The 25,448-nt window shown below is 43.8% G+C and overlaps 1 protein-coding gene across 1 annotated transcript; it reads right to left on the bottom strand.

Moving 5' to 3' along the window:
- Positions 1-211: 211 nt before the first annotated feature.
- On the bottom strand, positions 212-25,162 carry ATP6V0A4 (ATPase H+ transporting V0 subunit a4). The gene is made up of 20 exons (XM_005151750.1): positions 25,046-25,162; positions 24,485-24,563; positions 23,586-23,683; positions 22,122-22,247; positions 21,631-21,722; positions 20,459-20,585; positions 20,076-20,158; positions 15,506-15,599; positions 13,940-14,152; positions 13,377-13,527; positions 12,435-12,574; positions 11,968-12,125; positions 11,415-11,508; positions 9,519-9,637; positions 8,409-8,625; positions 6,728-6,835; positions 4,675-4,809; positions 3,542-3,659; positions 1,398-1,569; positions 212-305 (listed from the first exon to the last, which is right to left on the bottom strand). The coding sequence occupies exons 1-20, from the start codon at positions 25,160-25,162 to the stop codon at positions 212-214; spliced, it is 2,535 nt and encodes an 844-aa protein (XP_005151807.1).
- Positions 25,163-25,448: the final 286 nt, after the last annotated feature.

Raw genomic sequence — 25,448 nt, 5'->3', positions numbered from 1 at the left:
AGCCAAGGGTTCAGCCATCCTGGCTGAGGGAGTTCACCTCTCAGCTGCTACAGCAGTATATGTAAATGTGGCTAGGACACTTTCATCTACAGCTGCTCTTCTTTCAAGGGCCACATACCATTCTGTTTCACCTTATATACCATATCCTGTGGGTGAGCTACCACAAGAAAATAGAGCCTGGTCTGAGAAGCAAAGCAGCAATGCACTGGATTCACTCTTCTGTGGTGCCACTGATGATGTACTTGAAGGAGAATGGAGAAAATTTGTACCCGGCTCCCACATAGAACTTGTTCTGGAACTCCACCCTGGGGAGGAGCAGAACAGGATGTCAGTGCAGTCCATAGGCAATGACCTACCTTCAGCTGAGAGGCTGAAATGTGATACCCATGGGAAAAGGGAGACCACGAGAGATGGCGGTCTCTAAGCCAGGAACATAGGCTCCTGCGGAGCCAGCAATGAGACATAGGCAGCCCAGGGAGCAACTCAGCATGCATCAACTTTGCCTCTTCATCACTCAGCCTGAAAATGTTCTTCGTGAGGCCGGTATGCTGGACCTTGCCTGCCCTTTGAACTACTTCTAGCAGCTCTGAGAACTTGGATCACTGCCTGCTGGTTGTACACACTGGTGGGAGACAGACATCTCCCCCTGCACAGTGACAAACAACTGCACCACAATTCACAGTGTTTGTGGTTTGTGATGGGATGTTATGTGGTGAAAAAGCTCACAGCTTGGGTGTTCAGGCATGAGCCAAGTTATGGTGCTGGGGAAGGGTGATTTGTTACATTGGTCTTGCTTTACATACTAGTCTGATGGTGTGCCACACTGCTGTCCTTCTCTGGACTGACATCTAGTTAAGGCAGACACAAGCTAACTTGAAACTGGTTTGCCACAAAGCCAAAACAGGCTGGAGCTCAACCTGGGCTAATGGCACAATTGCTGACCCAGGTTTACAGCTGGTTTTGCAGCCCCAGCTGAGCTCTTGCTGCCGCAGGTAGTCCCCCGCTGTCTTGTTTGATGGTAACCCTTGGTGGAATACACAGCCAGTGGTGCAGCTGTGGTACCTTCAGGCCTTATCATGCAGGTCAAGGTGTCGTCAGTGTCTCTGCATGTTTACCAGGGCAGAAATGCAGGTTGTCATTTGCCACATGTGCCCACAGCCACCACAGGCTCAGGAGGACAGGCAGGTTGCTCCGGGGAGCAGCTCAGAAATGAAGCAGGAACCTTGGATATCTGTCTGGAGAACTCTCCCTTGCTTAATTTGACAAAGGGGACTGATGTCCTAATGCTTAGATACACACAGCACATCTAACACTGGCCAATATGGCCACGTGTCTCCACAGCCTGGTCCCTCCTAAAGACTGCTCCAAGAAAAGCTCTAGAAGACCTCACCACCTACCAGTGCAGACGCAAGGCATGCAGAAAGGCTGAGAGACCCTCCATGATCAGCAGGATGGCTACCGTCAGCACCGCAAATGCCGCAAAGATGATGAAGATGATGATAGTGCCAACCCAGCTGCTGTTGCTTAACCCGCTGTGCATCACCATGGTCCAAAGGACCTCTGACAGTTCTGTAAAAGGGAATAAAGGGAAAACAGTGCTGAGCAACAGCTGTGGACACACAGAGCATACAGTCTGGAAGCTCACCCATGTTTCTAAGTTAGATGAGCTAGCCTAGGATAGAAGGTACATGATAGTAACCATGTATAGCCACCCTGCCTCTCCATGATTACTGGGGAAGTAAAGTGGATGTAGATTGTTCTCATCTTCACTGTGTTGGAAGCTGATAGCACTGTTGGCTTGGCTTTGCAGCACAGGTTTATGCAAGCACACTAGGAAGACTGCTATTACCCTGGCATGATACAGTCATCAGTTTCATTTGCACCTCTTTAACATGGCAGATAGATAGCAGTATGTGGAATCTTCTAAGACTGCATGCTGCTAAATCCTAGTGAATGTGACCGATTGATATAGGCAATACATGTGTACATTAGGTTACAAACTGTACTGATTGATGCTAGCTAAATCCCACAGGAAACACTTCATTCTCATTTGTTCTCCAAACCACCTCTCTTAGGTGCCATAGAGAAGCTGTGGTGAAAAACAAAAGGCTGATCACACTCCAGGTAAGGCATATTAGTGTTTAGATTGCTTGCATGCTCTTAAAGATTTTTTTTTCTGCACAGATTTATATCAACCTGTATATGTATGTGTGTATATATATATACACACACATATATAAAAATCATATATGTATGTGTATATACATATACATGCACTGGTATATCTGATGTGTCCTGTCAGCTCAATAACATATTCCTTACTCAACTACACCAGTCACTCAGGATAGATTCATGGCTGAGCTTTCTTCCTCTTGTGATACAGACAAAGCAAGGACTCAGCTCAGCTCTTCTCTATCCAGATGCTCCAGTCACCAGTTCAGCCTTCCATTTTGCCAGTCATAGGTCCTTAAGCCATATTCAAATTCAACGACCTGTTGCTTTAGGTGACAACAGATGCAAGGGATCCCTTGCAACCTCTGCCCTCAGGAAAAAAAACCGTCAATGCCAGTTTGTAAGGCTGGAAAGGAATGTGCTGGTTTTCCAGGCAGAATTCTGACATAACACATAGGACTGCCCTTAGCTAACCCTCTAAGTTGGTTTATATTACTTAGATACCTGTTGTCAATGTAAAGCTAATGTGTATCAGCTTCTACTTGACTCCTGCTAAGCTCATTCCTGTGCCTAGAATTATAGCTCATCCCTGTCAATCTATGATATGCCCCTTGGTTTTGTTTTCCTTTAGCATGTGCCCAATTCTTTAGGGCAGGCACAATTCCTAGCCAGAGGCAGTACAGCAGTATTAATAAAAAACATTTCAGAAAAATTAGGGTCATTGAAAATCTGAAGTTCCAGCCTGAGGCAATTTCTAGTATTTGAGCATGATTTGTTTTTATCATTAAAATGCTGTACATTTCTCATGGATTGTGATGTTCTAGTAAATGCTGCTTGGAAAAATCCCAGTGAGAATGAAAAACTCCAAGAGCTCCTGAACCAAAATTTTTCTGATTTGCTGAACCCAATTGAAATAACTATTTAAAGTCATTTTGACATCCACTTGCTTATCCTAAGCCTACAGCAAGTGCCTCTAGGGCAAAGAAGATATGGTTCCCATACGTCATTTATCTCTACGGACAGGACTACCCATTTGGACTGCACCTCCCTAACCCTAATCATGCCACACACCATAGGGACTGTTCCAGAAGGGTGGTTACAGAACAGTGTTGGAAAGGAACCCCAGCCAGTAAACACAGTCATGAACTGCTGAAATACAGCTACCAGGGATCACCACTGAAAACTAGAGATGGCCACCACAAAACTCTTGGATTGATCTGACCTAAAGCAAAACATCCTGACATACAAAAGTCCACAAGGAGAACTTTGATTTAATGGAGAAATTTTTGGCAATAATCAAAACACCGGCAGAAGCAGTGATAAAGATAGAGCTGCTGCTGAGGTAACTAGCAGGTAGTCAATCACTCACGTGCATGTGCTAAGCTCAGTGCCCAGAGCCGCAAGTAGGATGCTGTGTTGGAGATGCAACCAAGGCAGTATTCAATGGTATGGATAGCCTGGTGGACAAATATGTCTCCAAAATTGAACTGAAACAACATAAAACCAAACACTTTTTATTAGCTCTTAGTTCAAGGTTTCCTGGTTAATAGAGCAACACTACAACAAAAGATCTTCATACTCCTCCCTTTTCCTTGCTATGGCCTGAGCAGCACAATGATATTTTCCAGGTAGAGATTGCTCTGAAAAGTGTCAGTTCTGTATGATCTTCCCATACACTATCCACAGAGAAATACAATTCCAGTGAAAAGCAAATGTTCAGGAAACAGCTCACATTCCAGTCTTACAACTTCAAATCTTTAGATGTCAATCCAACTGCTACCAGTCTTGATTCGGAGAAAACTCCAGGAACAAACTTGCCAACAAAGTTTTTGTGATTTGTTACAGAGACAGAAATTCTTATCTGTAATAGGGGTGTTCAGATTGTCTACCTATTGGCATACCTGCTTGGGGAGATACCACCATATAAGCATATCTTCTAAGACTGTGAAGATTCCTCAATTGGGAACAGCCAGCCATATCCACACTTGATATTGTCAGTACTCCCTACTGCTACAGACACTTTAGTCAATTTTTTAACTGTGTTGCTGCATACTGCAGAAGCCCTTGACAATATCTGCCAAAGGAAAACGTTTCTCCCTAACCAACACTGCAGGCTGCCAACTTTTAAATGCTCCTTTGCAATTTAAAGGAAGGAAAGCGCACTGACTCTTGGGGAAGACTTGACCTTCTCTGGATGCAATATGGAAGTGAAAGAATTGCCCCTAGTGAAACAAAGCTTGAGGTTTGTAAGAATGCCTGTCCTCACCAGGAAGCTTGAGGTCTGTAAGAGTACCTGACCTCGCATTCCTAAAGGAAAAATCAGAGGAATTCACCCTATGAAAATTCAAAGCTTACTCTGTTTGGAAACACAAACTGTTACAACAGTGTGCATTGGTATCTTGCTAAAAAGAAGGGCTGGCAACTCTGCAAAAGCCTTCTGCTTGACTTTGTGTCTTCTACTATTGTGTCTGTCTGAACAATTTGCTGCCCACATTTTCTTACCTCTTCATCACCATCTTCATGTCCTCCATGGCCACCGCCGTGCTCTTCGTGGGAAGCTTTCTTGGAATGACTAGTCTCTGGGACATCTATCTCATTTTCACCTCCAGGGCTTCCTGAGACAGCTTGAGACTGAATCTTTCAGAAACAAAACGTAACATGTCTTTTGTGTCATACTACAGGTTGATACCAAAATGAAGCAGACCGTGGACAGAACTCCATCAATAGCCCCATGATGGGCAACATATAAAGGACTGTATCATGAGCATGAGAAAAATTTTAACAGCAGTCAGTCATCACGGACCACAGACACTGCGCACTCCTGCTAAAAGGCTAATAATACTGAGATATTTTCCATCCTAGAGCATTTTCAGTGATTCCAGCTAACTTGAAGCTAGTTTCTACTCTCACACTGCTCCTTTTATATCCACCATTAAAAGATTTGTCACTTTAGTCAAATGAGAAAACTGAGGCACATTAAAACTGATGATCTCAATTAGATGGGTGCAAATCAAAGGAATTAGCATCGAGTGCAAGAGAAATGGAGCCTGAAAGGATCAGGTGACTTGGTGAAGGTCACACAGCTCTTGGGATACAGACAGAAATGCAGTTCAGATCTCTTGATTAATTTTAAATTGACAGAAATCTCATGGTAACCCATCTTCCCTCCATAATGATTCTTTGCAGAGCTCTTCTAGAGGCCTAAACCTTTTCTGAGCTTCTCTCCAGAAATGACAGCACGACATAAGAATAGCGCTACAGTAACAGTTCTGTATTACAGCATAACAACATACGGACCTCACAGCTTCTATCAGGTTCTGTCCTGTCACTCTTTATACCTTCCAGCAGGTTTCATGGACAAGGTCTCATGATAACATATTGTTTCCTATTGCAGCAGTAATCATTGTCACACCCACTTTATCTTTGCTTTACCTGAATGTCAGCGTAGAGAACAGACTTTGCTGCAAACATACAAATCTGGGTAAATGTAAGATGTGATCAGACAGCTAACATATGAAAATTAGGAATAGAAATACAGAGGCATAATAGGAGGTGGAGGAAAGCTGTCAGATGTTGCTAGCACAAAAGCAGGTGATGGAGTCAGCCATGTCAAGCTTTCATCCAAATCCCAGAAGAATGACAAAATAAAAAATTACAGCTCAGAGGCAGGGTTGCAAAGGTCTCCCAGGGACCTGGCTTTCTGTTATAGGTCAGAAGTGACTGGGTAGGAAAAGGTCAGGCAGCACAACCAGCATCTCTTTCTTCACATGGAAACATCTGTGCCCTATAAAAGGTACTCCAGGCACTAACTCCAACTATAAAGAGAAGTAAATCCTGACAGACAAGTAAAGTCCTGTTAGCGTAATAAAGGAGAGAATTAATGAGCAACTGGGAAACTGCTGCTGCAGCAGTTAGGTACTGAAGAGCTGGGCAAACCGCAGAGCCCAGGGGAAGGAGGGCTCTGTTAATGTGAAGGCAATCACTTAGGGAAGAAAGCACCACTAGAAAGAACACCATAGCTTGTAAATAAAGCCTCTTTTCCAAGCAACGCTGATCTCTCCAAGGCCAGGAGTATCACAGATGCCTGGATCCTACAGAGCAGCCAACTAGTGGTTAGTGGACTCACAACCTAGGTCTTTGCCCTGTCTTGGCTTTATCAGCATTCCAGTCTTTCTAAACCTTCTCTGGGTTTGGATATGATGCTTGAAAGAATTCTGTGTCAGCTTAACTCCTCTCTCAACAGAGTATGGTCTTGTGAGCAAAGCTCCTGCTTCCCTTTTAGATGGCTCAGCCAAATATGCATACATACACTTTTGGCACATGTGCTATAAACCACAGTTTTAAATCACCAGAGAAACTCTGATATAGTCTAGGGTGAGGCATCCCTGCCCATGGCAGGGAGGTTGGAACTAGATGATGTTAAGATCCTTTCCAACCCTGACTATTCTATGATTCTATGATATGGTTCTACATCAGAGAAAAGCAAAATTAGACCTGTCTCCTCAGCTTTGCCTTTGGTGTACTGAATCTTTCTTGCCTGATTCACATCCCTTACCATGCGCTGTGCTTTCTGGTGGTTGGCTCGGAGGATGAAAGGTTTAATTAAGAGCATCCAGGGAACAGCAATCAGAGCAAATATAACCAAGAAGCTCTGCACTTCTTTCTGAAAGAAAAAATAAGGAGAGCAAAAAGTTGCTTTACTTCCTTTAACCAATGACATTTGCAACTAGAAACCTGATTGTATAAAATGGCATTTTTTTTTTACACAACAGATAGATATACTCCCTGTGTCAGTTGAGCCTCCTCTGCTTGCAAGGATATGAAAGTGAATGTATACCACGTAAGGCTCCAGAAAGCACTGCCAGCTAGAGGTTGCTGGAGACTCAGAAATTAAAGGCTTTCACGTTGGAAAGGGTTAATTTGCCAAAACCCAATGTTTCTGACTTGAACCTGGCTGTCCAGTGTCCCAGGTGAATGTCCTAACTGCTGGGTGAGTAAGTGAGTCTGCCTTGCTTTGATCAACTTAGAAATGCTGCAGTAAGAGCCAGGAGATTCAAATCTTTCATTGGAAAGCAGGGAAACCAGGATATGCTCTATGTTTGCAATTCCAGAAGGAACTGAGTCTCCACAGCTTATGTTTGATAACACGTTACCCTCATAATGTAAGGTGTTCTTGTTGCAGTGTGCCACCCCTCTCACTGTCCTAACATAAATGTACTTTAAAAGGGTACAAAAAAAGCCCAAACAACAAAACCAAACCCACCCAAACTACAGTCTCTGCATTATTTTAAAGTTGTCTCAGATCTCTGATCACATTATGGTTGGTCTCATACAATCTTTGCATTCAGGCTACCTAGGGGGATGGCACACACAGTTACTGATGGGGCAGTGGGATAGGAATATGAGAAAAAAAGTACCATCCTGGAAAAGCTTTGGGTTGTTGCAAAGCAAAGTGTTATCTAAAGACTTTTAGATGGCTGGGAAACTGTTTTCCTAAACTCTCCTGTGGCCTTTATGCAGTTACTTGGAACTGATCGGGGCTCTCTACTGACTCACCAGAAGCCCTAAAACCAAACTCATGTTGAAAAGCCAGTGTGAAACTGTATAGACAAAAATGCATGCATCTGGCTGAAGGTAGCATTTGGTTGCAGATGCTTCACTGATGCTGCTAGTGTAAAATCAAGCAAGAAAAAGAAAAAAACTCCATGATCTGAGCAAATAAATACGGATGACTTTAAAAGAAGTGTTCTCTTAGGGGAGATTTCTTTTTTAAAGTGAACTCCCCAAAGGAGGTATTTCTGATGAAAAGTTGCCAGAAAATCCTTTAGCTACTTCCTTTTTCAGGTGCAAATGTAAGTTTTCAAGTTTTCCAAAGAAGAAATAGGAAATCATCAAGGTAAGGAAAAACTTGCTTTGCTTCTAGTACTGTGCCCAGACTTTAGGACAGCACATCTGCTGTACCCAGGTTTGCATATCTAAACACCCTACTTTCTTTCCCCCAAAGCATCTTAAATTGCATGATCATTCTTGTAAGGATGACACTAAGAATGAGGTTTCCTCTGCATCACTGATTAATAGTTTCACTGTCCTACCTGTCTACAAGGCCAACACAAACATCAGAGGAATAAATTTCTCTCACATGACTGGTAGTAGTGATTGAACTTCTAAGCCTATTCCCCATCTCTATGCCCACTCTCCACACCACCCACTGCAAACCCAAAACCAGCTACAAATACCTGATGTGGATATAATGGAGCATTTGAAGTGTCACTGTAGTTGAACAGAAACATATTGATGAAGTGGATGAGGATGCTTGGTGCGCTCTGGGATGAGTGGACATCAAAATGACACCATTTGAAAATAATCATGAAGACCAGGTACCCAAAAAGAGAGATAATAAAAATCATCTCTGGAATGAACTGAAGGATAATGTTTATGTATTTCTTGAAGTAGCTGGAAAGAATCAAGAAAGATAACTGCAATTAATACAGTAGGTAATAATACAAGGTTGCACACAAGTACAGCAGTACAGTATACTACTTAGTCCTTGGAAAATAATGTAAGAAACATCCATCACTAGCTAAGAAAGAAGTCTGTAACTGCAGTCTTTACCAATGAAAACCATTACTTAAATACAAAAGCTTTGTTATACTGATTCTCTTCTAGGATTTTGTACTTTACCCGTCAGTATCTCAGCACCTCAAAAGATTACTACATTGAAATAAAAGCTAATTTAAAAACACATGGCTAATTCACAAAGTTAAGCATTATACACTGAGGAAGTCAGAACGAGGTGCAGAATCAACTCTGTAGGGGCAGTCCTTCTCCCTGTCATCTGCAAACATTTTCCATCCTTCAAGATCACTACACACTTTCCCACTTTGAAGTCTCTCAAGACAGTAGTGTCAGCTCCTCCATTCTATCACCATTTCTTTTTTGTTGTTGCAAAACACAGAGGCAGAGATACAGATATGCACACCCACAGATCCTGACCAAGGCTCACTAAGGCAGGTGAAACCCATACACACATAATGTGCAAATTTCAGTGTGGCAAGAATTATCAACAGTAGGAGGTGAGATTGTTTTTAAGCTAGTGCACTTCAGTATTTCTGCAGGATCAACAATACAAGAGAGAAAGTGAAAAAGAGAATTTATCCAAGAGAATATCTGCAATGAGACAGCTGTCCTGGCCTTCAGACTCAGCACTCTCTACAAACAGTGATGTGAGTCTGTCAGTGCATGGGGCATTTCTGCTCGCACTGGGGAAAGGACAAAATTCAAGTAATTGCTCTGAGATATGATGCTTTCTCTGAATGAAGTACACTAGTTCAATGAAACAAACTTACATGTGATTGAAGAGACTGAGTATCACCCCAAAAATCATGTGCACTATCCCTATGACAACCGACATCTTCATTTTGTAGGAGTTCAGGAAAGTCAGTTTGTTTGATGCAACATTCCAGATCTTTGGGGAAAGGGGCAGAAAGAGACAGAAAAACAAGATTTTCAGGTGTATGATCAATACCAAGTTTGTGAAAGTTGTTGCTTTGATACCACCAATTTATTCCTACGAGTGCTAGTACGAAAATAACAAATGATGGAAATCTAGATGTTCCTTATAATACTTTTCACTCTGCCAAGCTTCCCATCTAAAAGGTATAAAGTATTATCCTCATTTATCAGAGGAAATAACAGGGATTTAAAATTATGTAGTGACTTTGTTTCAGTCCTCCAGAAACCAATGCAAAGGTTGGTAGCAAAACCTAGATCTTTTCAGTGTCATTCCTTACCCTTAGGAGGAGTCATATATCCTTTAGCAGAGCCAGAAACGGATGAGAAAATCCCTTCTGCTGCTGTGGAAATTTGTACCACTTTCAACAGAGAAGTACCCAGGGCAAAGCATGTTCAAACTTTCTGTTTGAACAAAAAAACCCTCATTCCAACACTTTGACCATGGAGATCAGATTATCATCTGCTTCTCTGCAGCAACTTTTCAGATGCGTTAGGACAGTAATCATACACCTCTTCTCGGTCCTTTTTTATGCTACAGAGCTTCACGGCTGCTTTGCCTTTTTTATAAAACTTCCTAGACCCCACAGTCTTCTGACCTCAGAGATGGTAAGTAGATAACTGTTTTCAGACACTAAGTATAGTACCTGAACAGGATGAAGACAGAATTATTTGGGAGCCAAAATACTAGTTTATAAGCCTTTGTCCAACATGCTTTGCCTCTTCTTTAGCTATGAAAGAGACTGCCTACCCTGTTCATCTCAGGGTCCCTCTTTATTTTCCAAGATACATCTCAACCATCCTGTCAGGACTTGCAAAATGCAAAGAGCCATCTATCCTTCTGGGTAGATGACACAGGTAATTTCCACAGAGAGGGCCATGCAAAGCCTGGTGCTTTCCAGTCTACACCTTCCCAGCCAGCAACTGTCAGCAATTCTTCCCTCCCAGCCAGGGGTATCAGCCTCTTCATCAGGCAGCAGCCAGGGTCAAAGAGGGACTAGCCTAGGTTAACCTAAATTAAGGATGTGTCAGTGCGATGTACAGAAAATTCAGCTTCCTCTGTCAAGACTTGATTGCCTATGTCCTGGACACAGCTTTAGAGTTGGGTTTATGAAAAACTTACTACAAGGTCAATGCTTCTGCAAACCAGGGCAAGCCAGTGTTTCTTTGTGTGACCAAATGAAATGACCATAAATCAAGCAAAGCAGAGATTAACTGGCTAATATGAAGAGTGAAACAGGAAAGCTTGATGTTAACAACTACATTTCAATACATAATAAAGACACAGAATGGCAAGAAAAAGGAAACAGGACACAGAGAAAAAAATGCAGATAAGTTAACTGGTACCGGCTTTTACTTCACAATTCATACAATAAATAGACTGCATGGAAATCAGGACTTTGCCTTCAGACTTGTGAGGTAGCTCTGGAATGGGTTAAGTACTTGAGAAAGGAAACTGAGTCCAACAGTCTGGTAACAGGTCAGAGACTGCAGAACAAGACCACTTTCTGGCAAAATCAAAATTCATTCCTGCTTACCATTTTGCTGCTGCCTATGTAAAATGGTCAGCAATATACATATATCCTTGACTGAAGCATCACGACTATGTAAGGAACAAGCAAAGAGCAAGAAGCAAAGAGTGGAGCTTCAGGAGACAGAGCAGGGAGCTACTGACGTACCTGATATGTAGAAACAGAATTGAAATACAAATTATCTTAGAGCAATTTAATTACCGGATCTATTCCAAATGGATATGGATTTCCAGAGTAGACTCCTGGGACTGCTGGATTCAGCTGCAGCACCGTATTGCCCAGAAGCACATCCTTGCTACAGGAGGAAAGGGAAATGACCTTTGTGGCTTAATCTCACCATATAAGCCTACAGTGTATTTGTGAGATGTGCTGAGGGCTACCATATGATATCTGTCACTAATTCCAGCCTTTCTGTGAACTGTTATCCTGGGCTTGTGTGCATGTGTGTGTTTGTAAATGGGTCCTATACAACGGCAGTCTCCATCACACTGATAATTCTCTATGCATTATTCCTGGACACTTGCAGATTTTTATGCACATCAGTGCCTGAACAAACAGGCATGTTCCCCGGGACTTTACATTTACATTTCAGTTTCAATAGTGAGCTCGTTTATGTGTGTCAAACAAAACCTCTGATTCATTCATGACTGCATCCACAGCAGGGAGTTCTTCCCTTCCCCACACAGACAGTCACTATGGCTTTCTTTAAAGTCTACATGCTGCATTCGGTGCATTTTCACATTTAGTCACTTACTTCCAAGTGTTATTTTTAAACATGGAGGTGATATGCCAGGAAGAGCCAAAGATGTTGAATGATTTGGAGAAGCAGTCATTGTAGATGAAGCCAGTGTACATGGAGAATATGCCCATGAGCAGGATCAGGTAGCGCCCACTAAAAACGGTGTTCCAGATCTGCAGGAGGAGAAGGCAGTGCCAGTCACCAAAGTACTAGCAGTCCCACCAAACAGTGGGCCTTAGCCAACAGGAGACATGACTGTACTGATCCATCAGTATACAAAGATTCATAAGAAACTCCAGGTCCCTTGGGCCCATTCAGGTCTCTGTGTAGAAGGAGACAGAATTATCTGTCAAATCCCTGCCTCACAAGAATCTTTGAAGGATCTCCACTCATCCTTTGGGAGGCTGGATGCCTCCTTCATCAAATGGGGATGATGAGCCTTTTCCTATGCTAATGGGGTGCACTAGCTCCCTGGTACTCACCTCATTAGTGCTTTTCTGGGCCAGAAGGCTCTTTTCATTAATGACCATCCAGAGTGCAAAGCCCAGCATGACAGCGCCATGGCCACAATCCCCAAACATCACAGCAAACAAGAAGGGGAAGGTAATGATAGTGTATGGAGCTGCAGGAAGGAAAAGACAAGAAGCTCAGCCCCTCCTAAACAAAAAAGGCCTCAGCAGAGAAAGCAGTCCACCCCACTCACCCATTCCTCAGTGCAGCTGTCCTTAAAGGCCTCCACAATCCCTCCCCTACTCACCAGGTAGTCAGATCTAGTACAGAACTAGCTTTATTATCAGATTGTCAGTATGACCTGCATCTTCCTTGCAATTCTGGCTTTCATTTCTTGTCTCACCATAATAAAAACCATGCATAGACAACTGCATTCTGTTTTGTAACAAAATGATGTACCTGAAGTTTACTATCATGTTTCTCAGTCTTAGCCTCAACAATCCGAGTTCATCCAACCCTTACCATAGCCCCCATTTCTAGGTTTCTGTTCATTCTCAGTGGTCTCTTTGAGATTCCCTACCATTATTTCATGTGCTTATCAGGTCCTTTAGAGCTTTTTTTTGCCTCAGCATGATGAACTCAACTCATCATGCTGAGGCAAAATATTATATTTGCCTTGTGAATTTAGGTCTTTTCCTCAGAGGTGCTAGCTCACCACTTGCTCCCCATCCTGTATTTGTGTTATTATTTTGTAGTTATTATTTCTGCCACAATCAATCACTGAAGACCAAAGGTCAAATTCTTTGCCTGAGAAAATACATGCCTATGCACCAAACAGTATCACTTTTTACCAGCAGAAAATATCATTTCGATATCTCAGTCACCAATGAGTGAATCCTTCAGGACAGTGACAGAGCTCAAAGGCTTTACTGTAGCTCTAGCAAACCAGGTGCAGGTAGAAGAGTGTTTCTCACCTGGGTTAATTTCTCTGTAGTTGCCCACACCATATGCATCCACAATGTTCTGAAATCCTGCTGTGAACTTGTTGGTCCTGTTGAAGGTGGGTGGTGCCAGCCTGGTATGTATAGCGGTAAGGATAGGAGCAATAGTAGAGCCACTGCGCTCCTGCAATCCCGGTGACAAGGACAGATGCAGTCAGGGTGGCTAGCAGAGAAGCATCACCCCTGCAGCACTACAGTTTGCATTCAAACACATGCAGGCAGCAACACAAAAGCTGGGCTCAAGAGTGTTATATACCTCAACCCTTTTTTTAATACCCAGATTTTTCCATATTCTGTGCTATTGATTTGTTCAGGGAAAGCTGCCAGCAATGCTGACTCATGGGTCAATCACAAACCTGCTAAGGTTTAATGCTGACCTTAAACTCCCTGAGGCCAAGTAGTCATGCAACAACTTCTACTTTAATTAAAACAGAAAAGGGAGCACAGCATTAGGGTAACAAAGAGAAGTCTGTACATATGGCCAACATATAAAGTTTGGGTGAGATCTTCAGGGACCCAAAATGTTGGTCTCTTACCATTCCCTGCTGTAGAGCTCTTTTTATCCGGCTAGCATCAGTCACTGGGAACCAGACCTCTGCAATGACGCACTGCTGGGTGACATCAATGTTACAGCAATTCAGGATGTGGTAGACAGCCTTTATTTTCTTCACCTTGATCCTCCAGGACCACAAGTTTTCTGCTGCCTCATGCAGCAGTCGCTGGCGATGAGACTTGGTTTGGTCTATCACCTGTAGGCACAACACAGCCAGCGCTCAAGACAGAAAAGGCACAGGCAGCATCATCTATGCAGCCGTTATTTGGGGAAGGCAGTTGGAAGAGGGTTGTGGAAAGGGAGTGATTTGTATGAATGTGTAGAGTATCCTGGAGGACAGTGTGCACAGGTCTGAACACAGGAGTGCTTGACACCAGGTGCACAATGCTGTTTACTAAGGACTTTCTCTGCCTGGTCTCAAGCCTCTGTAAATGTAGAGGAGATAATTGGGAGTTACTGAGCTGTGGGATTTGCTATACACTCCCACCCTGCCATCTCCTGCAAGCAGCTCTGTGCCATTAACTTGGGGCACATCACATCCACAAGAGTGCCTGCACTGCCAGAGGTAAAGCTCATGGCCCTGGTGGAACCTCCATGCATGATGTGTCCACCACAACTCTCCTGAATAAATGAGTGATGGAGATAGTGTATTTATAGACCCATGTGGTCTACAAGTTCTGGAGAAACCTGGCTGCCCATGATGATCAGAAGTGAAAGTCAGTTTGGAAGCAGTCAGTCACAGGTGTTCACAAAAGGGGTAACAGCAGGATGTCAACAGCCAGATTGGCCACCTCAGGCAAAAAGGGTTTCCATTTCCTCTGACCTTGGGATCCACTGACTGTCATGTGAGACAATACAAAGGTTACAGGTAGAAATCCCTCCCAGACATGTGAATTCCTAATACACTATGTTGATATACAAGCTAGCGAGTACCCATAACACCTGAACTTGTCATTTTCAGCCCTGTGTTAAATGTTGGAATAAAGAGATACTTGTACTTCTGTAACAGCAGTACTGGCTTTCTACTGCTAGTGTGACAAGCACCCCAAGATTTCCTCAGCAAAGAAAACCTAGTTTAAACATAAAAGAAATCCTTAGAGTACTACAATTGTGACCAAACAACTTTGTGAGCTGCTGTAAGATGTAGATGAAACCACTTTGGACCATGTGCAATTTGGTTACAATACCTACAGCCTGTTGCTGACCTTAAATCCCATCTTGTAGCCCCATATCATAAAGTCTAAACCTCTGACCTCTGCATGGCCAACAGCAGCAAGTAGTTTTTGGGTCCCTCAGATGGAAGGCAGTCCTGCAGCAGCTCCCGGGGGATATTAATGGGCAGTGCAGAGCACAAGTCCTCATCTCCACAACCAGTGGGAGGACCAGTACTGGGCTGATGGCTTCATGCCCAGCCTCCAGCCAGCTCTTCACAGTCAGCTCCCAAACTAAGCCTGGGATCTGGCTATGGCCACAGAGTGTCAGACCGGCCAAATGTCTGGGCAGGTCCCACTTGCACGACTGAGACCCCGGTAAAACTGCTGCCACTTACTGTATTTAAATCCTCAATCCTTGTGTTGACTCCATCAAGCATTTCTCGGCGCTCAGTGACAGACTCCGGACAGGGATAGACCGTGGCATGAATGCTAGCCTCAGCAAGAGAGAAGGGAGAAATACCATTTATTTGAGTGAGTTTTCTTCCTCTGGACGTTTTTCAGCTCAATAGACTGGGAAACCGTCTTTTAATGGGGCACTTTATTCCTTATCTAGTAGTATATTCTTCTTACATAATACAAAGTTGTGTCTGGTCTCCCAGAAAGGTCAAAAAAGGTACATTTATCTCTTCTTAAGAAAAACGATCCTTTCACTTGTTCTAGCTGAAAAAAAAATAGTCTGTTTCAGGTGCTACAAGTTACATGATACTTACTATATACAGTGGTCAGCATCTCCCTCATGCCCACAAGCTGCTTGAGCAGCACAGAGCCACAGAAAAACCCACCGCGGCAAAGGCAGCTCCTTTAACACAGTAGCCAACAGATGTCCCTCTTGCACTGACGCTGGAAAAATACCTCGTTCCCTGTCTCTGCACTACCGTATCCCAGTCGCTGGGAGAAGGCATCAGCTGAGCTACTGCTGCACAGCAAGAAAACACTGCCTGCCTGCAGACTGTGGAAGTTAAGAACTGTCAAAAAAAGGTAGAAAACAAAAAGAAAACCAAAAAGAATGTATTTCCAGGGTGAAAGAAAAGCAGGATGATTGTACAGCTAGCTCATGAATTCTGGTCCATCTGTTTGGCTAGACAGCTTGGGAGCAAGGGAATGATAGGTGAGAGCGCTAGCTTTTATATCAGCTTAGATGTGGCCAGGCCGGTAGAAATGCTTTTATAAGCCTATCTCTAAGGCTGTACTTGGGAGATTCATAGAATCACAGAATCATAGAATAGTTCGGGTTGGAAAGGACCTTAAGATCATCTAGTTCCAACCCCCCTGCCATGGGCAGGGACACCTCACACTAAACCATGTCACACAAGGCTCTGTCTGATTCAGCTGTTTTGTTTAGGATGGTATAATTTGAGCTTCTAATACATGAGTGAAGGTCTTAACCCCACGCAGGTGTTGTACACTGCTTCATCTATAATATGCAATATGACTTTCTCTAGTACAAGTCATACCTGTGTAAAGGTGCTTACACTAGTACAGCACAATGCGATATTGTAAACCCATTATGTGAACCCAATACAGCCAATTAGAAATAAGTTGCATGTCTCTCTGAAAAGTGTACAGCTACCTGTTCTGCCTGCAAAACAAGTCCCAGAGTATACCTCCTGCATGAAGAGTAGGCACAAGGAGTTAGTTCCCACTGGGACATTGCAGATCACAAGGTGTGCTGCTGCAAGGCTCTGTGCCTACCAGCTTCTATGGAACTGAGGTGCTACAGTAACTAAAATAGCAGAGATCCCTCAGCTTTTTCAGAGTCAGTTTGTTCAGCAATGTGTAATGCTTGTGCCAGCCCTGCCACTTCAAGGGCATTGTAAATGTCGTCCTTCAATATTGTCTCAACAGGTTTCCAGGAAGAGATCTCACTCCTCTTTACAGAGTGGAGATCTTGTGCCCACCTAAGGCAGCACACTCCTACCATCCTGCAGCAGACTTACACTGAATTAGGGCTGCTGAAGGGCTGCCTTTCTGCATATGAAATTAATTAAGATGACACAGGGTCATTGGGGTCTATCCCTGTAAGAGACAAAAATGTACATGTTCTGTGTACAGATAAGCATAATGTTCTGGCTTTGTCTGATCACAGAATATATCACCACCTGCTTTCCAAAATCAGTTCCAGCACACATACAAGTGAGGACAGCTGCAAATTGAACAAAACATGATGCAGTTTCCTAAAGATCAGCACAGAGCCATGCTCAGTGACAGCACGCACTCCTCTGCTAAACTTCCCTTTCCAGAACTAAATGTCTCCTCACTCAACACCTGATATTCATTTCCAAAGGTTATTCACCCTACCTAATTATTTCCATCTTCTTATTCTTCACAGATCTTAGTTTATTTTTAATAAGGATTTTTAATCAAACTTGAAAGCTTACTCCTCCATGCTGTACAGTTCCCCCATTTCCAATAACGTTATTGCAGCACTGTTGCTTTGATGTTTTAACAGCCATTTTGCATACTGAGTATCAGCTTTGCCCTAATGGCACAGACATCTCTGAAAGCTCCGGGAGAATTCAGCAGGGAATCCTTACATTGATAAACCCAGTTTAGTATTCACATTAGCACTGAGGCAGCCGCAAGAAAAGGAGGAAGAGAAAAATTCCTACATTTTCCTTCTCCCTACTCCCTCTACACCTTCCACTAATAAATTTGTGCATGGACTTAATGCTCATGAAATTGGCAGACTAATGTTACCAATTAGAGTCAAGCAGGGACTACAAACGTAACCTGAGGCACACTGCTCTGCAAACAAATCTCAGCCTGCCTTGCAGGAGACTGGCTTATACCAGTCCCATGATTTTTGCAGGGTATTTACTTGTCATGAATGATGACTAACTGCTAAGCAGAAATGTCCTGCTGGGACTGGAATGACAGTGCCATCTGCTTCAGGTACAGTTAACCCTGCCTTAAAGATGGACGAGACCAAAATAACTTTGCTTGTGTTCCAGGGGTGGCTGATGGTCCATAGAGCACAAAAGAAGAATCATGGGATTAATACATTTAAAAAACTGCCACTCAGCAAAATATTCCTATATACACGCATATTAACAAGCAAAATATTTGAAAGGGAGAAAGAAAAAACATAGATGATGACTTCAAGGGTAGCCTGATTGCCTGTCAATAAACAAAAAATAGTGCACTAGCACTGCAAAGGATATCCTGTGAATTTGTCTTAGGTAGGTATGTTTTCCTTCAGTTACAGGAGGCTGAGAGAAACTAGTCCAAGTTCCTTTCTATGAACCTACCACCACATCCATGCTGGTAACTTACAACAACTTTGCACATTGTGGCCCAATCTTCAGGCATCTGCTCACACTCCCAGCTGCACCCTGCTGCAGAAGGTTGTGCCTCTGGCTTGGATGATTCTGGGTTCAATCAATACTGAAAATGCTGACAGGACCTGTTCTTTTACTCCCTTTCCAGTAAAAAAAAAAAAAAAAAAAAAAAGTATTCTCCTTTTGACTGCATGGAATTTAAATTGCTGCAGGGGAAGAAAATGAAAAATAAAATTCTCCAAAGTGCAGCACCTCCAGCATTTTGTGGGCAACCCCAGTCAGCTCTAAATGTATATAGCCTGGCAACTTGCAAGACTATCAGCAGAGGGGCAGATGCAATGGCAAATGGTCACCACCAGCAACTGCCTATGAGTGCAGAAGGAGAGTAGGGTACTAAACAGCATCTAAAAAGCAGGTACAGAAATAGGCCACAGGCAGGAAACTGTAATCCAGAAGGAAAATGAGACTTGTTGAAAGCTCAAAGACCACTGGCAGCAGCAGACTGATCCTGCACAGTGGTGATTGCAGAACTCCCTCTATGTCTGAGGTTCAGGATCAGAAATGAGTGACTGAGAGCTGGGAGTCTTCCCCAAGCTGGCCATGCTCCCATGACTGCTTCACAGAGATGCCCACCTCAGGAGTACTGAATTGCTCTCAGAATGAGCATTGCCCTTCACTGCCTATAGATGGCATCTTGGAGGGCCCCCTTTTCTAACGCAGGAATTGCTTAGAGTCTAGAACCCAGGGATCTGTCACTTCATGGGACTGAACTCACCTATCCCAGGTGGATGAACTGATCTTCCTGCTTTTATTCTGATTAAATGCAGGATATAAGGAAAGACCTGCCGTAAGTGCACACGTCTGGTAAGAGCAATTGCTCACCCCCTCCCTGTGACCTTCTGCAGCCCACAGGCACTTGTCTGATCCCACTTGTCCAAGGGGATATACCTGAAATGGATTTGGTGACAACAGGCAGATCCCTTCATCAAATCTGATTTACACTGCAACAAAGCCCATTGGTCATCAGCATTATGAAAGAGTAACAAAACATTCAACCTGAATTATCTTTTCAAGATGGTTAACAGGGTGGAAACAAGTCAGGTTGTATGAAGCTTTAATTTCTTTCCTGGGCTCTGTCTCTGATTAAACAGATATTGCTCAAAGGCTTTGGGAAGGGACTGAATAAACTACAGCATCCTCTTTATCATGATGGAATGCAGGAAAGCTTGAGAACAGGTTGGGGATTACCATGTTCTCAGTGCCCAAGTTAGGGTCCCTGGTTTTGAGGGGAGGATGCTGAGTATTTCCTAAAAACCAGGCCCCTTTAAGATATCCCAAGTTAAAAACCTAATGAATGAAGCTTGAAGACCTTTAAGTCACTTTGGAAAATTTAGGACATCGATTTCCAAGTGCCAAGGTGTTGGATACCTTTCATAAATAGGAGCAGCAAAGCTGAGGAGCAGAAGGAAGCTCAGTGGCAGAGCTGACTGCTGGAGAGCTGGAGATCTGGAGAGCTGATTTCCAGCTCCAAAATCAGCCATCCTGATCTGACAGGTAAATACCTCCATGGGAGTCTCTGCCATGGACGTACTTACTTGCCTCTGCCTTGCCCACAGGCCTGCCTTACCCATCACAAATCTTCTTGACTTTTTGCTTAAGCTGTTCTCCTTGATAGAAGATAATGAACACATTCTTCTTCACTTCTTCTCTCTGCAACATAATTCAAGCAGAATTTGAGCCTACCTAGACTAAAGGGTCCCCGTAAGACAGCGACCTTGCTAGGGTTCACAAGCGTCTTAACCAGGCAGGGAAAATGGCAAGAAGAGAAAGCAACATCAAAGAAACTTATTCCATCCTCAAACCTTCCCACCTTTGTTCTGCAGGCGCCTTCAGACACCCAGCTCTGGTGAGGCAGCTGGTGCTGCAGCACAGCCAGGGCACCAGTTTGGTTTCTGCATGTCACAGGCATGCATGAGGAGCAGCATGAAGCAATAACAGGTTGGCACCTACTGTCACAGGGTCTTCCAGGGCAGTATCCATTTCGGTGTACCTCAGGTAGATATTTCCCCTGCAGACTCGCCACAGTAAACGCTCAAAGGGTACCATCCTTTCCCTCCTTATTACCCCTGCAGTGAATCTGAGCAGAGTTAAAAGATAAATAAATTACAAGACCATTCTAAGTCTTTTAGGACCTGTAGCACAAATGATTTTACAGTCTCTTGTTTTCTAGTCCATGATAGACATGGTGCTGGTGTAGGCACTACTAGGAAAGAAGTCTTTGCTCAAACCTGGCTCTTGTCTCCATCTGCTGACTTTATCCTGTTGTTCTTTCTTCTAAACATTCTAAGTCCTCCCCAGACCAACAGAAAAAGAAGAGATGAGACAATCCTAGCTAGAAATTGAGAAACAGATTGAGGCTTAAAGTCACACAGAGAGTGCCTGAATGACAGAGGAAGAAGGTAGCTGTTCTGAAGTGGTAGTTTATCTTTACTCCCTCCAGTTTTCCTTTTCCCAGAAACCACTAGACTGCACCTTTGCAGCATGACATGCTGGTATACATCCAACCAAAGCAAGCCCTCTGCAGGCATATGTTTCCTTGTAAGAGTTGAACAGGACTTCAGAAATAGCAGCATGAGCAGATAAAAACACTAGCCTGGAGGATCACTATAAGCAACTTTCACCACACCTAGCTGATATGTACACAAGAAAAGCTGTTTGTGTCTATGCTGTCCACTGAATTAGCAATGGGCACAGTGGTGTTTCTACCCCCTTATCTCTTATGCTCTGTGCCTCACTGCTTTCTATCACAGACAAAGCCCACTGCAAACAACCCTACAGCTTTTTGTGTGGTTAGACATCCATCCCTAAGAAGCAGGCTGGTAGCCAGATGCCTGTATCCAGAAGCCACAGGTGAGATGTCAATTTTCAGTCAATACCTACTAGGGGGTCACTGGAACTGGTGGCCTGAAAGTGAAAGTCCATTTTGTCCCACTGATCCATAACTTGACCATAGTTTTAATAATAACTTTGGAAGACAGTCACTCTTTCATCTTCATTAAACTGCTATGTTGAAGAGGCTGGTAAGCAACCTCTGCTAAAAAGCCTAAGGAAGTATACCAGTGTCAGAGCAATGAAGTATAGGTGGGAAGCCTGCCCAGGCTGGGGCCATCACCAATACACACCCCAGCTTGGCAGCTGCAGCAGGAGTACTTTTCAGCTCCAGCAGTCCAGATGTGTCTTCACTGAAGAAATCATCTGGCAGATTGGTTTCTGCCTGGAAAACATTAGTTAAAAAAAAAACAAACCAACATTCAGCATTTCCAGCTTGAAAACTCTTCACGTTTTTCTCCTGACATTTTCTCCCCAAAGTTAGCTTTCCACAGAGATTTAGATCAAAGGAAAAAAAAATAGGTTAATTGTATCTTAGCAACTGAAAAGCATAAATGCAGTTTACAAAGAGATCTGGGAACCAATTTCTTGAGCCCCATTGACTCACGAAGCAATGCAGGCTCCAAAGTGACCAAGGTGCTTTTACAAACATATCTTACTGGCTTGTGGTAAAGTCTGATGGGTTTTGACTAAAACTCAGTAACAGCAACATGTGCCAAATGAAAATATCAGTACTTTTAGGAACCTTCCACATCTCTGATAGAAGAGTAAAGAGGACTCTCACCTCAAAGAAGTCCTGAGTTTTTTTCAGCAGATGTTTGAGCTCCATCAGCTCAAGAAAGTTCTGCTTCAGTGTTTGCTGGTTCTGGTTGGCTTCCAGCAGCTCAGCTTCAAATTTCTCCAGCACCGTCTGTTTAGGGTCCAAGCATATCCATAAAAACTCTGAAGCAGACCAATGCTTCGGCTAATACCACCTCTCAAACAGATGGTTGGTTTTTTTTCAGGAGGGAATACAGAAATGTTCAATGAGCAATTTTGTTTTTAATAAACACTGTGTTTGTAGGAAGATATTCATCAGTGCCTCATTTTCCCATTGCCACATTCCCTGCTGGATGCTTTGTCCTTCTCTGGCATTAGAGTTCTGACTCACCTGACCAAAGCACAGACAGGTAAGTGGGTGCATGGTGTAAGGGTATTAGCCTGTCTTGGCACCTGTGTGGTTCCTGTAGGACATCTCAGATCCCAGGTGGACTGGCTGTCACACCTACAGAACAGGCTGACTACAAAAGCAGCCTGCATACAGCCATTAGCTTAGGTTTATAGCTATCAGACAAATATTAGGTGAGGATGAACGTCCTAGGTGGGTCTAGAAACATACTAGGCAACCATCTTGCTCATGACGCTGGAGCCCTTGGAAAGCATGGTATTTCTTTCTAGTCATGAACATGTACAGCATTTAAAAATTATCCTGTCAGTAACCTTAGCTTCGAACTGAGCTAGAATAAACCATCCCTTGCATAACCAAAAGCAAGGCCTCAATATTACTACATCGCAACCATACTCTACTAAGACAGACAGCCCTGAGGTTTTTATGCAATGAAGCTCATTCTAATATCAGCTTACCAAGTTCCAGTATTTAAAGGGTGGCTTCAAAGAAGATGGAGACTCCCTTTTTACAAAGAGTCACACGGAAAAGAGGAGGGGTAATGGATACAAGTTACTCCAGAGGGGATTCTAGTTGGACACAAGAGGGAATTTTTTCACAATCAGACATTGGAATAATCTCCCCAGGGAAGTGATGGATTCCCCAGCATTAAACATTTTTAAGATTAGGCTGTACAGGATGCTGGAACATGTAGTGTAGGTCATGCTTTGCCAAGAAAGGTTGGACTTTTGAGGTCCCTTCCAATCTGGTATTCTATAATTCATCACCCGAAAAACCTTCTTATTCTCTCCTACACGGTGATGGGGGCATTCTGTGATAGTGATACCTTTCCACTAATACGTGGGACTTGAAGGATATTTCACAGAGAATGGTAAAAAGACTGAGATCCTTTAGGAACATACTGTGAGACCAGGTTTAACCTAACTCCTGAGACAGCAACTTGGGGAACACTTCCACAGGCAGGGAGAGCTCTGCCAGCCTCAGCTACCAGATGTTTTCTTGTATGGGAAGGTTGTATCAAGCACATCACAGACATCCTGGTGCACATCCCCTTCTCTCCTTGGTCCGCTCCAAATTCTGTACCTCCATATCAATCATCTCCCGAGGCAGAGGGGTCTCTGGGTACTTTTCTAGCTTGACCATCTCAATACTGTCTCCCTCAATGTTATTTTCCAGAAAACCTGCAAGAAAAGGACACAGAAGTATCTATACAGAGTTGTCCCCTCTGCATCATTCTGGTCATCAGCTCCTGCTAAGGCCCCTGTTAGGACTAAGGCATCACATGGAGGTGTGACAAGGGGAAGCGATATACAAGGGCCATCATCCAAATGTATATATACAGCCATCAAGAATTAGACACCTGGCAGCATCCTTCCTCAGTAAGAACTCTGTTTCTCCTGAAGTCATGGTAGCTGGAGCCCTGAGCCCCAGAACCTACAGCCAGTGTGGAACCCCCTTGCTTGGGCCAGTGAATAAGGCATGCAGCAAAGTCAGGTTTCATTCCTCTCTCTACCAATGGCAAGTGCTATCACAGTGGCTATAGCACTGGTGGTGAAGTACAGAACTCACAGAGCACACATCCACTGGACAGCAGACACCACAAGCATTGTCAGTTGGGCTTTAAGGATTTGTCCCCAGGCTGAAGCCCTTGGCCACAGGAGGCATGTGTGCACTGGTGTAACAGTCAGGTTATCTGGATTAGCCTCCTGCCCAGCCCCAGATTTATCCTGTGATTTTATGTAAGCTAATTAACCTCCTTTCAGTTCCGTTAGCCATTTTCAAAACAGGAGCAGCAATTTATTGCCCATATGGGGTGAAGTGGTTATTAGCTGACGCATGAAAAACATTTGCAGGGGCTCAGATGAAAACATCACCATTTCACCACTAATTCTGCTTGAGAGTGTGAGAGCACTTAACAAAGAAATAAATCCCACACCACCAGTTGGCAGAAAGCCGATTGCATTTGACAAGCATTTACTTACGCATGATCCTCTCCAAGGATTCACACCTTCTCACTTCATTCACAAACTTTCTCTGGAAGCTGTTGACATTCACATTCAGCTAAAAACAGGAGGGAAAACCAAGACTGGAGGCTGCACACAGCCACGCTCATTTTTAACATCAGAAGAGAATGAACGCCTTTGGTGCAGCCAGCCAACACCATTGCATCTCACAGACACTCAGTGACAGGGCAATACCTTGAGTTTCCCTTATGGCCAAGGACATTGTGGCTCATTTTCACCAAGTCTTGCTGTGACAGGAAGTGTCTGGGATAGACTTTTATGGAGAGACCCCCTGCTTTCTGGTGGTGGAAGAAATCATCCTAATGTAGTGCAGAGGGTGCAAAGCACTGGATGGGTACTCAGGGATAGGTAGGTCTCAGCATGGTGATTTGGTTTCAGATCAGCTTTTGGGAAGTCCCACTATTGCCAAGGGCTTTTGGACCACCCTGCAGGTTCATCTTCCCCAGCTCCTTTGAGGGAAGGATAAGCACACCCCAGGACACATCTCCCATAGCTCAGCACTGGCTAGGTACTACTCACATCTCTGAACTGGACTAGACCCAGCTCCCCGAGCTCGGCCACGCAGCAGTAGGCAGCCTCCACCTGCAGGAAGAGCTGCATCAGGTTCATCTCCTCGCTCCGGAAGATGGAGGCCATTTTTCCTGCCCTCCTCCAACCTGGGTGTCTGTGGGGGCCTTGATGGCAGCAGCAGAGTCCTCCTTACCTAGGGAGGTGCCAGAAGGTGAAAAACACTGCAAGAACACTGTGATCACTGAGTCAAGATGCTGGAAGCTAACCCAGTGATACTCATTGTGTCCTTCAAAAGGTGTCTTTACCTCCTAAAAGCCTCCTCAAACCCACATGAGGCTTCATCCCATCAGAGCAGTGATGGATGCTTAAGTATGTATGTGACATGGGGAAAAAGGGGAGCCTCTGGTCCTCT

This window comes from Melopsittacus undulatus, chromosome 5 (genome assembly GCF_012275295.1).
Source record: "Melopsittacus undulatus isolate bMelUnd1 chromosome 5, bMelUnd1.mat.Z, whole genome shotgun sequence".
Taxonomy (NCBI): Eukaryota; Metazoa; Chordata; class Aves; order Psittaciformes; family Psittaculidae; genus Melopsittacus; species Melopsittacus undulatus.
The sequence above is the reverse complement of the archived record's forward strand: the minus strand, read 5'-3'. Positions and strand labels throughout refer to the sequence as shown.

Bases quoted from the DNA above. Each gene is read 5' to 3' on its own strand.
- ATP6V0A4 (XM_005151750.1), bottom strand. From the start codon at position 25,162: ATGGCCTCCATCTTCCGGAGCGAGGAGATGAACCTGATGCAGCTCTTC. The intron at 22,248-23,585 runs GTACAGAATTTG...GACCCTAAACAG, and splicing joins GGGAGATGATTGATATGGAG to ACGGTGCTGGAGAAATTTGA. The intron at 8,626-9,518 runs GTAAGTTTGTTT...GATTCTTTCCAG, and splicing joins CTCAGTCTCTTCAATCACAT to CTACTTCAAGAAATACATAA.